The 16158-nt window shown below is 43.3% G+C and overlaps 1 protein-coding gene across 2 annotated transcripts in view; it reads left to right on the top strand.

Moving 5' to 3' along the window:
* CUX1 (cut-like homeobox 1) overlaps positions 1 to 16158 on the top strand; it is a 372075-nt gene that overhangs the window by 165741 nt on the left and 190176 nt on the right. For both annotated transcript variants that reach the window (XM_006773399.2, XM_006773398.2), the window contains exon 3: positions 2203 to 2250. In XM_006773399.2, coding sequence (XP_006773462.1) covers positions 2203 to 2250 — 48 coding nt within the window. The remainder of the gene's footprint in view (positions 1 to 2202; positions 2251 to 16158) is intronic.

Genomic DNA, 16158 nt, shown 5'->3' with positions numbered 1-16158 from the left:
ACACTACCACACCTCAGTGGCCACCAGCTCTGAATCCATGGTACGAGATTCTGCGATGCCTGGCCCTGGCATTGTGTGCGAGTGTGGAGTGGGAGAGGTGTCATGGGGTGTTGTGAGTACCACACTCCAAAGTGGGAACCAAGCCTTCCAGAGACCACCCAAGTGCCCCAATGGGCTGAAAGCCAAAGATGCATACCCTATGAGTCCAGGGACATATATTTTGGGACGTTTCCTGCTTGTGCCTCACAGGTGCAGCTGAGCATTGCATGGTGATTTTGTATTCTTCTGTTTTGCCCCCCCCCCCATTATTTGTTTATTGATTGATTTTAGAGAGGGAGAAGCGGGAAGAGAGAAAGACAGACATCAGTTTGTTGTTCCACTTATTTATGCATTTATAGGTTGCTTCTTGTTTGTGTCCTGACTGGAGATCAAACCCACAACCTTGGTGTATTGGGATGATGATCTAACCCAGTGGTCGGCAAACTCATTAGTCAACAGAGCCAAATACCAACAGTATAATGATTGAAAAAAATTTTTGAGAGCCAAATATTTTAAACTTAAACTGTATAGGTAGGTACATTGTTGTTAACTTAATTAGGGTACTCCTAAGGCTTAGGAAGAGACCACCCTCAAGGGGCCAAAGAGCCGCATGTGGCTCGCGAGCTGCAGTTTGCCGACCACGGATCTAACCAACTGAGGTACCTGGCCAAGGCAAACTGTTTTGCTTTTAAATCAGAATGGTTTTCTCCCACAACCATCGTTACATAGAAAATTCCTCACTAGTATTTTTCTCTTCAGTTTTTTGATCTGTAAAGTGAGTTGTGAATCAGTGGTTTGGAGAATAAAGAAAATTCATTTCACATAGAAGCATCTCTGTAAACATTGCTTATTATTTGCATTACATTCAAGGGGGAGGACGTTGAAATGCACTATTGTGGCTTTACCAACAGACCTTGATATTAATAATCTCAAAGACATTGCTTCTGTGCGTTAAGGTATTTGTTGCTTTTTGCTCAATAAATGACACAGTATGAAGCAAATTTAAAATAGTGTTGGAAAACCTGTCACTGAATTAAGTGTGTAACCAAGTTATTAGGTTTTGTAATTTTGCGTTATATCCCTAATTGTAGTTTGCGCCAATATGGTTTTGATTGGCCTGGTTTGATTGGTTTCTTGAGTTTGAGGTTGCACATGGTGGCCGGGGTGGCAGCGCCCGCTGACGTGGTGCTGCCCAGACAACAAAGGCCACTCGGTTCTAAAGGGCAGTGAATTGTGCATGTCCTCTCTGACTGGCAGTGGAGTGGCCCAGGGGTCAGAAGTGTCCTAGGTTCTAGCTCTTTAGTTTAGTACTAAACCATGTAATATTTGCAGATAAAGAATTGGATAAGTCGGATAAGGAATTTCCCAAACTGCCAAAAATAAATTTGGGATGGGTAATTTTTTAGTTGGTGACTTGAAATACATACATAGCAGTTTGCGTGTGTGTGTGTGTGTGTGTGTGTGTGTGTGTGTGAATATTTCTCTTCAACTGTCTTTACATATACGTGTATGTGTGCATACAGACACACATCTTGTTTTAAAGAGTTTAGCAGGTCTGTCATGAGACATGAAAATGCCCAAAGAAATGACTTGTAAAATATATAGTGGATTGGTTATAGCAGGAACAGCAGAGGAGAGTTTATTTACGATCATTATGAGAGGTGTGGTTCTTCTGCCTTCCTAGATGCTATAATCGAAAGTACTTTTGTCATCTCCTATACTTCTCCAAGCTGCTGTTCTCGGGTGGCTGGTCCTTTGGCAGTTGGCAGGGATGAGCCTAGTAAGATAAGAGGCACTGTTTTGTGGGCTAAACTCCAGAGCACCTGGGTCTTGTACCTGCACCCAGGCATCCCCCACTCATACTGTCCCTTCTCTTCCGTTCTCCAAAGTGGTTCCAAATGCCTTGGCCCCACTGCACATTTGAAATGAGGTGTATTTAACCAGGATTTATTAGAAACAAACGTAATGGTATTCTTAAGTTCATGGGCACCAGTTGGCATTATGTTGTATGAATTAAGGCACGAAGCAGGAGAGGGACAAGGATAGCTTAATATAATGATGACCATCACTGAATTCAAAGCTGTTTTAAGGGGGCCTTAACGAATGTTTCCCTTCTCTTTCCTTCTCAAATGGCTGCTTCCTGACCCATCCCTCTTGCTCCAGGATTTACGCAAGCAGGTAGCGCCACTGCTGAAGAGCTTCCAAGGGGAGGTAAGCGTTTATATTTATTTTATATCCTGAGCCACCCTTCATAGTTTATTGCACTTTCTTTTCATTTTCATTAAGTAAAAGCCATTAACAGAAAGTGCTTACCCAGCCAGAGCTCTCCCAGCTGCACCGACCCAATGTCGTGCTGGGTTTATGCTTCCCAATGTGATGTTTCCACTGGGTGGACTGAGCTTGTTTGGACCAGAGCCCGTGAGAGCCGAAGTTCCTCAAGCTCACTGGGTCCCTAGCTGTCAGGGGCCGCAGCCGTGAGGCCTCCTGTATGGAAGGGACGGAGCAGGGCATCCTCGTACTCTCGCCTGCAGCCGTCAGGGGAAGAGGAATTTCATTTGATTGATGCTTGAAAAAAGACCAACAGGCAGAAGTCATGAGGAACAAGTTTGAGCTCAGTATAAAGAAAAGTTTTCTAATGTTTGCTTCCAGAGAAGGACTGGGCAAGATGGTGGGTGGGCTGCCAGTGATCTGAAAGGTGTGCCCTGGCCACCATAGAGCAATATCCACAGAGAGGACAAGTGGTGGAGTTGGCCAACACTCCAGCTCCTACTCTACCCTTTGTGTAGAGACTTGGTGGATTTTAGAAAGCCAGACATTTTGTAATTGGTGTGGAGTTATTCACTGGGCCCTTAGCTTCTCCTGTTGGGCTGATGGAAGTAATAATACTATTGAGGAAAGGCAGAGAGACTTCCATAAAGTCCTCTAAAGAACTCATAGTGGAGGATGTTAGGAATTCGGAGAACAGGGAGAAGGAGCAGGATTCAGGGAGGTGAGGTGGCAAGTTCAGGAGTGACGTGAGGCTGTAGGGTGCCTCCTGGGACACAGTGCTAATTCTGGACACAGCCAGAATCCTTGGCAAGTTCCTCAGCATGTGAGTGACAGCAGAGGCCGAGGGAACGAATGAGGTTAGGAAGGCGGCAGTGGGATGCGAGAGAGGAAGTTCCAGGACAGCGAGGGACTCGTGTAGGAAGACGAAGCAGCAGTGACGTATGGTGCATGGTGCCATTCTCTGTGCGTAACTCCTGGCTGCTGGAAGCCCCTGAGCCTTGCTCTATGAGGCGTGGGGGATGTCACCATCCAGGTCTGGGAAGGGCATGAAATGCCTTTCCCTCAGAAGTACATCTCCGAGCCCTCATTCTATGAGTAAAACTGTCACCTTACACCAACCCACATTTGATCTCATCTTTCTTTTACCTGTTCAGCAGCTTTCGTGAGGCCCACTGGCTTAATGTTTCTCTACCTGAAATAGCTCCATGTGCTGTTTTCTTTCTTTTTGAAAAGTTCAAGTCTCCATAAAAGTAGAAATATTAGTATAATGAATACATGTACACCCTTTACCCAGACTCACCACTTGTTAACATTTTGCCACATTTGCTCCCCACTCTGTTGTTCAACATTAGAAAGTAAGTTGCAGATAGCACAGCACTGTACCCTTAAACATACATGTGAATCTCCTAAAAGTAAGAATATTCCCTGACATTTCCACAATAACCCCAAGTATCCCACCTGGGGAAATTAACACTAATTCCATAATATTCAATATTCAGTCCAAAAATAAAATTTTCCCAGTTATCCCCGAATTGTGTCTTAAAACTGCCCTGCCCCCACCCAGGTTTCAATCAGGTTCATGTATTGCATTTTATATATATTTTATTCCATAACTATCCCCCCTATACCCACCTCCACCCAACCCCCCATAATCACCACACTGTTGTCCGTGTCGGTGAGTTCTTTTCTCTCTCTCTCTCTCTCTCTCTAATATAGAATGCTCTCTCCACCACCTCTTACCTTTGTTATTATTTTTCATTCTAGGTAGGGTAATGGGTTTGGTTCTAGATAGTAAATTTGAAATGCCTGAGAAACATCAAGGCTTCCTTTTGTCTATATTTTAAAGGCTATTTATAAAGTAAAGATTTTTATAGTACCATTAATACTTAGGAAGCCTTTGCTAATTAATATATATTTATATATATAAAATTAGTGTTACTAGTACGCTGATCGTAGTGGAAGGGACTAACTCCTGCTTGTTTCTGAAGAATGGACTTTTATACAGAGGGCAAATGGGGATCACACATGCAGGGTTGGTTTTCTGCTGAGCAAGGCCAGAGGCAGCCTGTCTTGGTGCTTCGCTGGAGCAGGACCCATTCAGCTTGCTTTTCTAAAATGCTGCCTTCTCTGATCAGAGGTTTGTTCTTGTACCCTTCATTAGTGTTTGCTGAGTGCAGTTTTATTTATTGGATATATTATTTGAGTCATCCCAAGGTGCTCGAGTTCCCCTTGGAAAAATGTATGGTGTTAGAAAAAAACATATTCTTTGCCTCAGAATTCATATAGATTACTTCCCTATTTGAGATCCCCAAAAGAAAAAACAAAATAAAGCTTTCAGACAGCAATAAATTCACACAAGACTTCAGTGTTCTTGTAAGAAACACATTTGTAGTGTGTTATAAAGTCAGGGGAAACATGAACCTCACTGGGCACCACTTTTAGGCCCCTCAGTGTTTTCTTGTTCTCGGGGTAAATTCAGGCGCCTTCCTTCTGGTGGTTTATGAGACACACATGATGGTAACTGCTTGCCTTTCTAGACTCTTCTTACTAGAAAAGTCCATCACACAGCCAATCTGAATTTCTACCAGGCCCTCATGTGTTGTGGCCTCACCAGCCTCCAAGCCTTTGAATGGGCTGACCTCTTCCTGAGACTCCTTCCTCCTTTCACTTCTCCTGCCTCACTTCTGCTTGATGTCCCTTCCTCAAGAAAAGCCTTTTCTGAGCCCCAGTGATAGGCCAGGACCCCTGAACCGAGTGCTCCCATTGCACGCCACACTATTTGTGATGCATTTGTCATCATTCCTGAGAGCTGCCTGTGACTTTGTCTCTGTTCCCCATAAGTCTGTAAATGTGTGACGGCAACTTCTGTGTCCTGTCTTGGCCATTTGTATTCCCAGCACCTGGCCTAGCAACGGGAACTAAAGTATTTGGGCTCTCAGAAAGTTACTGAATAAATGCTGGAACATGAAGTTCCTCAGGAGGCAGTTTTAAAAACATTTGCCTTTATCTTTTCTTCAGGTTATTTGCTGCTAATAAGGTGAAAGGGACCCCAGAATATATGCTTGGAAAATCCATTAGAAAAAACTAGTAAATAACTGTATTTGTTGTCCTTAATTAAAAAGCTTGGAATACTAGAGTCATAACAATTACTTATAATTATTAGAGCAAAGTCATCAAATGTAGCTTACATTGAAATTAGATTTATTTATTTCTCTAAGTTTGTGTTTAACAAGCCCCACCAACTGATGAATGGGGATAGGAGTAACCTAAATGGTCAATTCAATTTACGGTATATTTTAGTTCAGTCATTTAGACAATCCCTTCAATGAAATGACACTCACGCTCTGTAGAAAAATGCTGAGTCTTTCAAATTGTCTCCCTCTCTCCTGGCTTCTCTCCCTGAGAAGGGTCATGGTAAGGAGGGTTGAGGGGGTCAGGAGTTGGCTTAGACCCCACTCCTCTTGGTAGGGGAGCAGGTTGCTTAAACCAAGTGTTCTAAGGGAGGAAAATCTCTTAAATAACTTAGGCGTTTATATTAGAGAGGAAATAAAAGACTGAAAAATTGATTAGCTTTGCACCCAGCTTACATAATCATAAAAGTACAATGGAAGAAGTTCAAAGAAAATAGGAAGAAAGAACTAGTCAAAAAAATTTAATAATAAAAATATATAAGAATGAAAATGAATGAGAAAGAAAGCAAAGAATAGCCCCAAAGTTGGTTTTTTGAAAAGATTATTACAATAGACAAACTACCTTCCTAATGAAGAAAAAAAAATGTAGGAATGATAATGGAGATAACTGCAGCTACAGCAGAGATTAAATAGATAACAGGAATATTGTAGTAAATTTTATGCCAATAAAATTTAAACCTGAGACAAAGTGGACAAATTTTTAGAATACTGTAACATCAAAGCTGATTAAAGATGAAGTAGAAAACCTGAATAGCTTTATAGCTATTACAGAAATATTTCCACAAGGTCTAGAAATTTTTATGAGAGAATTCTATCAATCATTCATAAAATAGATCTAATCTTTTTCAAACTCCAGAAAATTGAAAAAGAGAGAGCGACTACTGTAACCTTGATGTCAAAACTAGACAAGAACAGTGTAAGAAAGGAATATTGAAGCAGTTTTATTTATTTGTTTATTTATTTAACAACACAAGTTTATTATTTTTTATAAGTTTGAAGATCAGAGGTCCAAAGTGGATCATCTGTGCTGAGATCCTTCTAAAGACTGTAGGCATGGAATTTATTTCCTTGTTTTCTCCAGCTTACCAAGGTGGCTCACTTTCCTTGGCTCATGGTCCAGCATCACTCTGACTTCTACTTTTGCTTTTTGTTTTGTTTTAAATAATTGTTTATTGTTGAAAGTATTACATATGTCCCCTTTTTCACCCCTTGACCCTATACAGCCTGCCCCTGCCCCCTGCCCCCTGCCCCAGGCCTTCAGCACCCTATTGTCTGTGTCCTTGGGTTATGCATAAATGCATTCAAGGTCTTTGATTGATTACCTCCCATCCACCCATCCTCCCCTGCCTACCCTCTGAGATTGCACACTCTGTTCCATGTCTCTGGAGCCACTTTGTTCGTCAGTTTATTTTGTTTCTTAGATTCCACATATGAGTGTGATCATGTGATACTTGTCTTTCTCTGACTGACTTATTACACTTAGCATGATTTCTCCAGGTCCCTCCATGCTGTCTCAAAGGGTAAGAGATTCTCCCTTGTTAGTGCTGCATAGTATTCCATGGTATAAATATACCACAGTTTTTTAATCCACTCATCTACTGATGGGCACTTGGGCTGTTTCCAGATCTTAGCTATTATAAATTGTGCGAAGCCGTCTAATTTATGAATAGATACATAGAAGTCCTTCAAAAGTACTGGTAAATCCATCAAGCTTTCTGTATCCCAAGAATGCTGTTTGGTTTAAAATAGAAAAATATATTCATACAAATTAATATTAGCACGTTAAAGAGGAAAATATTATCTCAATAGTTATTGGGAAAGAATTTGATAAAATTCAACATTCATTCATGATAGAAACTACCAGCAAACTAGGAATAGAGGAGAACTTCTTTAACCTGGGTAAAGGTTATCAAAACCTGCCTCAGTCATCATACTCATGATGTTGATAACATTCCCTTTAAAATCAGAATATAGTGATGGAAAGTGATTTGACTTTCGATGGTAGGCACACAGGTCTTGTCACAGAAATCCACACCTTGAAACCATTACCATTGTCACCCCCAATAAATTTAATTTCAAAAGTTATAAACACACACACACACACACACACACACACGAAAATCAGGAAGGAGACACATAAATACTACATTTATTTAACATTGTACTAGAAGTCTTAGTTAGCATTGAAGATAAGAAAAAGAAACAAGAAATAGAACTCATTTTTCAAGTGAGCCTTAATTATTTAACAAGGTTGCTAGATATAAAATCAATATACATAACTAAATACATACTTCTACAACAAAAGCAAACTGAGGAAGGATACCACTGGAAATACCAACAAAAAATAAAGAAACCTTGATATAAATATAGCAATGCATAGAAACTCTTTCTGGAAAAGAGAATATCATTTATATTGAAGGATATTAAAGATTTAAATGGAGAGAGGTAAGGTATTCAATAATAGAAATTCCCACTATTATTAAAGTCTAGTAGCCAGATGCACAAAGATTCGTGCAAGAATGGATCTTCCTTCCCCTGGCTGCTGGCACTGCCTTTGCTCCAGCCGGAGCTGCCTTTCTGCCTTCCCACGCTGCCCAGAGGCCCAGAGCAGCTGGGGCTGTGTGGAATGTCTGCATCGTTGCCATGGCGCCTGTGTATGCAAATTAACCCACCATCTTTGTTGGGTTAATTTGCATACTAATTTCTGATTGGCTGTTGGGTGCCATGAAGGTACAGTTAATTTGCATCGTTCTCTTTTATTAGTGTAGATATCAGTTTTCTCAAAATTGATATGTAGTGAGTCATTGTAGTTATAATAAAAATTCCAACAGGATTTTTCATGACACTTGAAAAGCTGATTCCAGAATTTATATGAGACTGATGATTGTGAAGATAATATTAAATCAGAACAAGATACAGGATTTGACCTTCCAGATTATCAAAGCCATAGTAATTGGCATAGGGATAGATAAATACACCCATGGAACATAATAAAAATCAGAACTGACCTGTGCATACATAGGAGCCAGATACATTGCAAAGATAGCATTACAGATCACTGAGGAAAGGGTGGGCTTGTCAGTAAATGGTCCTTTGACAACTGGTGATCCTCATGGAATTAAATGAAGTTAGACCCCTACCTCAAACCTTATGCAAATACAGATTATAGATAAAGACTTAAGGCAAAACTTTAAACCTTTCTGAAGAAAATACAGAATATTATAACTTTGAGTAAGATTGGATTTCTTAAATAGGATACCATAAAGTAAGAAATTGTTACATTCAACTACATTAAAATTTAAAGGTAAAAGCTTCCCTCACCCCCTCATGGAAAGATATCCCAGAGAAAATGAAGAACTAATTCCAAGGCACTGCTAGCTCAGTTTTACCTCTGTGTGAACTAGTAAAAGACTCTACCTTTCTCAAGACATTTTGCATCATCTGTTGAAGACCTGTCATAATAAAGATTCCAACGTATCTGAATCTTTTTCATAATAAAGATTCAAATACCTCTGATGTGAATGGTGCACCCTAAGGGCATACTATGAGCTGATCATATGTTGGGTAACCTTGGCCACAAGTCACAAACCTGAAGGAGACAGTTGCCACTCACATAGTTGACAAAGGGTTCGTTTTCAGAAAATATGAAAATCTTTTACCTATTAGTAAGAGAAAGACAAACATCTCAGTAAGAAAATGTGCAAAAGCCATGTATGGCATTCTCAGAAGAGAAACTCAGAATGGTCAATAAATACATGTAAAGATGCTCAACCTCATAACCAAGGAAACACAAATCAAAATAATTTAAGTGCAACTTACACATGTCTACCAGGCTAACCAAAATTCAAAAATCAAGGGAGGAGTGTGAATTCCAATCTGGCATCAGATACTAACGCTCAAGAAGAATATATACCTTGACAGAGCAGTTTCAGTCCTAAGTATATACCCTGAATAAACTTAAATATGAGCCCCAGGAAACAAGTTCAGGAATGTTTGAAAGTGATAAGTGGAAACAACCCATTTCCATCAGCAGTAGAAAGAATAAGTAAAGAGTAGTGTAATCATACAGTGGAATACAACATAGCAGGAGGGAGAGAATGAAATTCAAACCTGCAATACTGAGCTGATACTGTTTAGGGGATAAATAGAGAATTTTAATTATATAATAGAAGCATAAAGAAAAGGTTAAACAGGAAATTCAGAATACGATAGGATAGGCACAAAGGAGTTTTCTAATGCCGTGGGAATGTTCCTAGTCACAATTGTTTCTTTTGTTATTTTATAAGTATGAACTATTTTCAAAAAGAAAAAATCATGCTCACAAGGCAATAGCTACATAATTCTATTTTTGTATGTCAGAAGTTGAATATTATCTTCCCCCTTCTCTTTGCATTTTATCTGTGGTAGATTTTAATCTCCAGGCAAATGAGGCCAGTGAGGTCATGCACTTGAACAGGTGAGGGGGTAGTAGCACACTTGTAATAATGCTCAAAATGGATTTGGGGGGACACTTGGCAAGTGTGAGCGCTGTGCTATGTGTTTTTCAAGCACACGCCCACCCAGCCTTCAGAATACTGTAAAGTAGCTGCTGCTTCTACCTTCCGGTCACCAGACCTCCAAAGCAGTACCTGTCTTCTCTGTTGGCTTTCACTGTGGGAGGAAGTGCCCCTTCCTCAAACTCCAGTCCCTTCCACTTGGGTCCTGGAGCTTACCTTCTGCGCTCTCAGGAACCATAGCCCTGCAGCTGCCCCTCTTAGTGTCTTCAGTCTCGGTAGCTACTGGATTCTTCTCATCAACATTTCTACAAGTGCTAGTATGTTTCATCTGGAGACAGAGAGAGACGCCAACCGTCCTTTGTCCCCCAGCCTACTTGGCCAAGCTTCTCTAAAGAGCCATCCCCGTCCTGCGTGTGAACGTCAACCCACCCCAACCTGGTATTTTCCCCATTCTTCCTTGACCTTTTCAGTCCCCTCTCTCTCACTTCAGAGACATTCAGCACACCTGTCCACCCCTCTCTCCTGATTGGTTCTCTTCCTTAGACAGCCCATGACATTTTGCCCTCTGGGCTCTCCCTTCTGCGTTCTCCCTGGCTATTGATTTTTAGTTTCATTGGGCAGTTCCTTCTTTTCCTTCAAATCTCTGAATCACAGCATTCTTTGCTCTACAATCTTTTCGTATCTATATGCTGAAAACTCAGATTTCTCTCTCTAACTTGGTCTTCTGTGATGAGTTCCAGGCTCATCTAAGACTACCAGTTTATCACCTTTTAGATATTCCACAGGAAATAGTTCATAACTCACAACCACCTCCCCTTCTCCAACTTCCACTCTTAATGAAATGTCCTTCTCTTCCACCCTTTCCCTTCTTAGAAATAACTCCCCAGTCCACCTAGTTTCCTCGGCTGGAAATCTGGTTCACCTTCCTCTCTCCAGACCCCTGCATCTCCTCCATCCTTCCTCCGAGTGTACGCAAATCTGCCCGATTCTTTCCATCCTCCCATCCACGCTTGTCCAAAGCCACCATGTGTCACCGAGGCCTTTGCATTGGTTCCCTAACTGGTCTCTGTTCCAGCTCTGATGAGCCCACCTCTACCTTCCCTCCATGCATCAGCCAGGATCAGGTCAGTTCCTTGCTCACAGCCTCTCAGTGCCCTGACCCCAGTGCCCTGTTCCCCCACGCCCCCTGCATGGCCCTCCTACTCAACCTCTAGGTTCACCTTAGATGTCATGCCCTCAAAGAGATCTCTGACCTTCAGTCTAAACCAGTGGTCGGCAAACTGCGGCTCGTGAGCCATATGCGGCTCTTTGGCCCTGTGAGTGTGGCTCTTCCACAAAATACTGACTTCTGCGCATGGGCCACAGTTTCAATCGCACGTGCAAGCCGCAGTTTGCTGACCACTGGTCTAAACCAAGGCCCTCTTACTATTTCTCTCGTAGCACTTTGTCCTTTTGTTCAGAGTACTTTCCTCATTGTGTTTGCGAGTTTGTTATGTCTACCCTCTCTACAGATTCTCTATGTCTATATTGGCCTCCTCTGTATACCCAGTACCTGGCTGGCCCTAGTGAACATGCAGTAGGTGTCCATTGGAGGAGTGGGGGAAGCAGCAGCCCATTTTACAGATGAAGAAACTAAGCCTAGGGAGAGGAAGTAGACAAGTGACAGTGGCAGGCCTGGGCTGTCTGACACCACGGGCATGTTTATTAATATAGGTGCACTCAATAGTGCTTGGGGAGCAGGGAGAACCCCTTCCACCTCTCCATCATCTCAGTTAACCTCCCCAGCCTTGGATAGGACATTGATGTTTATTTTGTGTAAAGTGCTGGGCAAACACAGCTTCAGGCTCCCCTCCCCTTCTAACCAGCCCCTCCTGTATCAGATCTGGCTTCCCACACCTTGTCCCACATAAATATCCCTAACTGTGTGTACCTTTTGCCACAACCTTCACCTCTTGGAGGAGTGGGGCCCAGTTAACTGCAAACTGTGACTTTATCCCATTATCACCTGCCGATGTGGCCCACATGAGGAGCCAAGTGATTATTTGCAGTTTCCCTTTGTACTGAAGGTCCAGTGAAGGTGTAACATGCCAACAATATTCAGAGCCGCAGTCAGGCCGTTTGAGGCCCCACATTGCCTCTGATGCTGGGTTTTACTCTGATCTTCGTTCATTTTTTCATTCAGTGAAGCCCTGAGAGCCAACTGTGTGTAGCTCTGGACCAAATAGGAACTGAGGATGTAGCCATGGATACGGTGGACAAGGCCCCTGCTGTCTTGAAGCCTGTGTCCTAGTGAAGAGAAAGAGATAATAAACATAAGGAATAATGTCAGATGGTGACAAGTGCTGTGAGGAAAATAGATGGGAGAGAGGAGAAGAGTGTGAGGAGCAGGGCAGCGTCTGCAGAGATAGCTGTCCTAGGAGGCCTCTCCCAGGAAGTGACATTTGAGGTGAGACCTGAGTGATGAGACAAACCAGCCAAGCACAGAGCTGGGGATATTGTCAGGCAGAGCAGAGCAAGTGCCAAGGTTCTGAGTAGGGACAGAGCTCAGAATGACCAGAAGCCAGAAAGAAGGCCAGGGCTGGGGCTGAGGGAGTGAGGCAGGAAGGAGTGGGCGGGCGGGGTCTGGTGGGCCATGGTGTTAAGTTGCTTTGAAAGGTTCTAGTCCAAAGGAGAGATCTGAGTGCAGTGGAAAGCAAAGGCCTCATGCACACTTGACGGATTTTAATCAAATAATAGATGAAATGTATTGAGCTGGGTAAATATTCCATGAATTAGTTGAAAGTGACTAAGAGTTTCAGGGATGTCCTGTGGCCTATATCTGTTGTGCTGTAACATATTTAAGCGTTCAGATCTAAAGGCCATGTCTAAATAAAGCCAGGGTGTCCGAGTGCTTTACTTCAAAGAACATTTCACAGGGTGTTAGAAGACCTGGGAGCCTGCCCAGGCGCTGCCACTCACTCTTCTGTGACCTCGGGCCTCTTTCTGCCTGACTTTGCTCATCGGTACAATGAGTGGATAGCGAGATAATCGGCAGGGAGCCCCATAGCTCTGAAGTCCAGTATGAGCCAGTGGACTAATGCTTGGGTTGACTGTCATCAGTAGACGGAAGGGGACTTATCCCGCAATTAGGGCTGTTCAAAACTGGAATGAGCTGCCATCTAAGGTAGTGATTTTCCCATTACTGCTGGTGTTCAAACAGGGGTCAGAGGACCACCTGTCAGGGATGTGGTCAACTCTTACCTATTCTTTTTCAAGGCCCAATCCAAATGCTGTATCCTCCAGGGCAGCGGTCGCCAACTTTTCGGACCTCACGGACCACCAGTGGTCTGCAGACCATGGGTTGGTGTCTGCTGCTCCAGGGCATCCCCAAATACCCACCAGAAACAAACTCTTTCCCTTCTAATCTCTGATAGGGCTCCATTTGTATCTCTCTTTTGATTTTGAGCCTGAAAACATTGTGCCTTCTATTTTAGTTATTGACATACAGTTTAACTTGCCTTACACTAAGCCTTAAGCTTCTGAAATCTAGAGGGTAGGAACCATGTGTGTGCATGTGCAAGTGCACATATTAATGTCCCCATCATACCTGTACTTAGCAAGTACTGCATTAAGTGTCATGGTAGGATGGTATTAAAGATTGAACCAGATCCATGGTTCCTAAAGCTGATACTCAAATGGGCCAACTGGCTGGCTGCATGGGAATCAACCATGTTTCCAGAAACTAGCTCCCTGTGCAACCCCCTTCCTGGAGATTGATTCCTCAAGCCTGGGGTGGGGCCTAAGCATCGAATTTTACAAAGTCCATCCTGATTCTCATTAGCAGCTGATGGTAGGAACCGCTGGGCTAGGTTCCCTCCAAGGGAAATTCTTCTAGGTCAGATTCTGTGATTCTGTACGACTCTAGTACCTTAGATGGAAGGTAAGGTGCCCTGTGATTTGGTTTAAAATGTATTTCCAGGTGACATCCTTGGCTTCTGCTCCCACCAGGCTGGTCTGTTTACTGTTCCCTGAACATTCCTTGCAGTTTCCTGCCTCTGACCTTTTCCTAAAGCCATGGCCTACATTATTATAACCTGTTGCTCTTCTTCACCTGTAAAAATCATTTCCATCCTTTAAGACCTAACTGAAAGTTTACCTCCCTTGTTCCTTTTCCTTACCATCTCAGCCTGTTTTTAATTTTCTTTTGAGAGTCTGCATTATCTCTTAGACTTTGTTTCACCTTCTCCCTTCTGAGCTGTTAAGGAGGGTGTTCTCAGCTGAATTTCTCTCTCCCTCTTGCCTTCTCCTTCGTCAGTAAGAACTCCTTGAGTGCACAAGGTACTGCACTAGGTTCCTGGTGACCCATAAGAAATATAAGGCTATTCCCCTGCCGGGGCCATCAAAGGTATCTGCAAGCTTGGGACCCAGTGTCCCTCACAGGTGAGTACGGATCAGGCACTGAGGACACTGACTGGAGGATGGAGGAGGCTTCATGGAAACCCCAGCATAGCCTGTTGTCTTGGCCCCTTTCCTGGCAGGGACTTCCTTCATTCTCACCCAACACAGCCATCCTCGGCGCTCAGGCCTTTTTACACATGATAGTTGAGGTGATGGTGGTGGCAGTTGTGGTGATGGTGTGTTTTAATTATCTTACAGTAAAATCTGAAGGCCTGATGATACAGTATCTGGAGGCTTGCTCCATGATGGCTCAATTAGGGGAGCAGTAGGACTGTGGTTCAATATTCAGGCCAGCTTCCTAATTGAAAACACATTTTCTTCTCCAAGCTGCAGCTGGTTTGGTTCTGCTCATGCAGAAAAGGATATAACCTTGCATAACATAGGAAATGAACGGTTGAGAGAGAAGCCAAATTCAATTTCAGTCAGATATGTTGAGGCTAAGCCCATGATCTATGGAAGCAGGGGAGCGAGCCGCGTGCATGTGGAAAGGGGTGCACTCAGCAGTCTATTAATCACGGCCGCCCGCCCGGCGCTGCCGCCACCGCCGGTGCCACCGCGCCAGCGCCGCTCCTCCGACGGGCTGGAGAGCAGCCAAGCACTCCAGAAGTTAACCTCTTAAAGACCCAGAGCTGCTTTCTGTTGAATAAATGTAATTTTGTGGTCAGAAATAAATGCTTGTGATGTAGCAGGAGCTTTGAAAACAACAGAGAGCCAAAGCTATTACAAATTGCTTCGTGTTGTGGAAGTCAGCAGCATACATCAAAATTCCGAGTGTACAGCAAATTGATTTCGGCCCAGAGCTCTGCAGCTATTCAATAAAAGTCCTATTAAGCCATTGTATGTAATGAACAATCCAGAGCAAATCTAATATTTTCAGTAGATAATGATTTTTAACATCCTCTCGGTAACCATCGCAGGAGTTCTTGGATGTTTACAGCGCGTGTCCACGTGTGGTGGGCCCTCCTTGGCTTTCATGTGCCTCTGCTGAGAGGCACCCCCAGACATGGGCTCCTGAGGGTTTTTTTTTTCAGCAGACCCTTCTCCTGAGAAAGGGCACAGAGGGCTCTGACGTCCCAGTGCCAAATACATGGTTGGTGCCTGGGAAGTGTTTGCTACATTGAAATGAATGGAGTTGAAATGGAGAAAAGGGAACGCAAAGAGATCTAGAATCAGTATGTAAAATGAGATGTTAGCAGAGTTGACCTTAGGCTCTAAAAACTAGAGGGTCACGAGTAAGGAATTCGAGGCCCCACATGACAAAGATACTAGTACCAATGCCCAGGGCGAGCCCCAGGACTCCCCCATTGCGCCTTGACAGCTCAGAAAACAGGCCGTGTCAGGGAACCCATGCTGATGGAGCCATCAAAGTAATCTTGTGGCCAGCTGACTGGGAGTCACCTCAGCATGGGCCACCATGCCCCCCTCAGTGGCTCCACTGCTCTGCTCATAGCTGCGCTGGTCACGACCCTGGTCAGACTGAAATATGCCCCACTCTTCATGTCAGTCTGCCCTTCCAGATCATAAGCTTTCTGAGGACAAGATTTACTTATTTGTTCTTTCATTCAATATTTACTGAACATCTACTGCGTGCCAGGCTGGACCTGAACTAGACCCTGGCATGCAGTAGTGAATAATTTAATGTAGACACTGCTCTCATGGAGCTTAATAGTAGAGCAGGATCTGCATTCCCATGTGGTACTTAGCAGGCCTTCGATAAAAGATGGGTG

The sequence above is a fragment of the Myotis davidii genome, unplaced genomic scaffold (assembly GCF_000327345.1).
Source record: "Myotis davidii unplaced genomic scaffold, ASM32734v1 scaffold726, whole genome shotgun sequence".
NCBI classification, from domain to species: domain Eukaryota; kingdom Metazoa; phylum Chordata; class Mammalia; order Chiroptera; family Vespertilionidae; genus Myotis; species Myotis davidii.
This window is presented reverse-complemented; position numbering and strand designations above follow the sequence as displayed.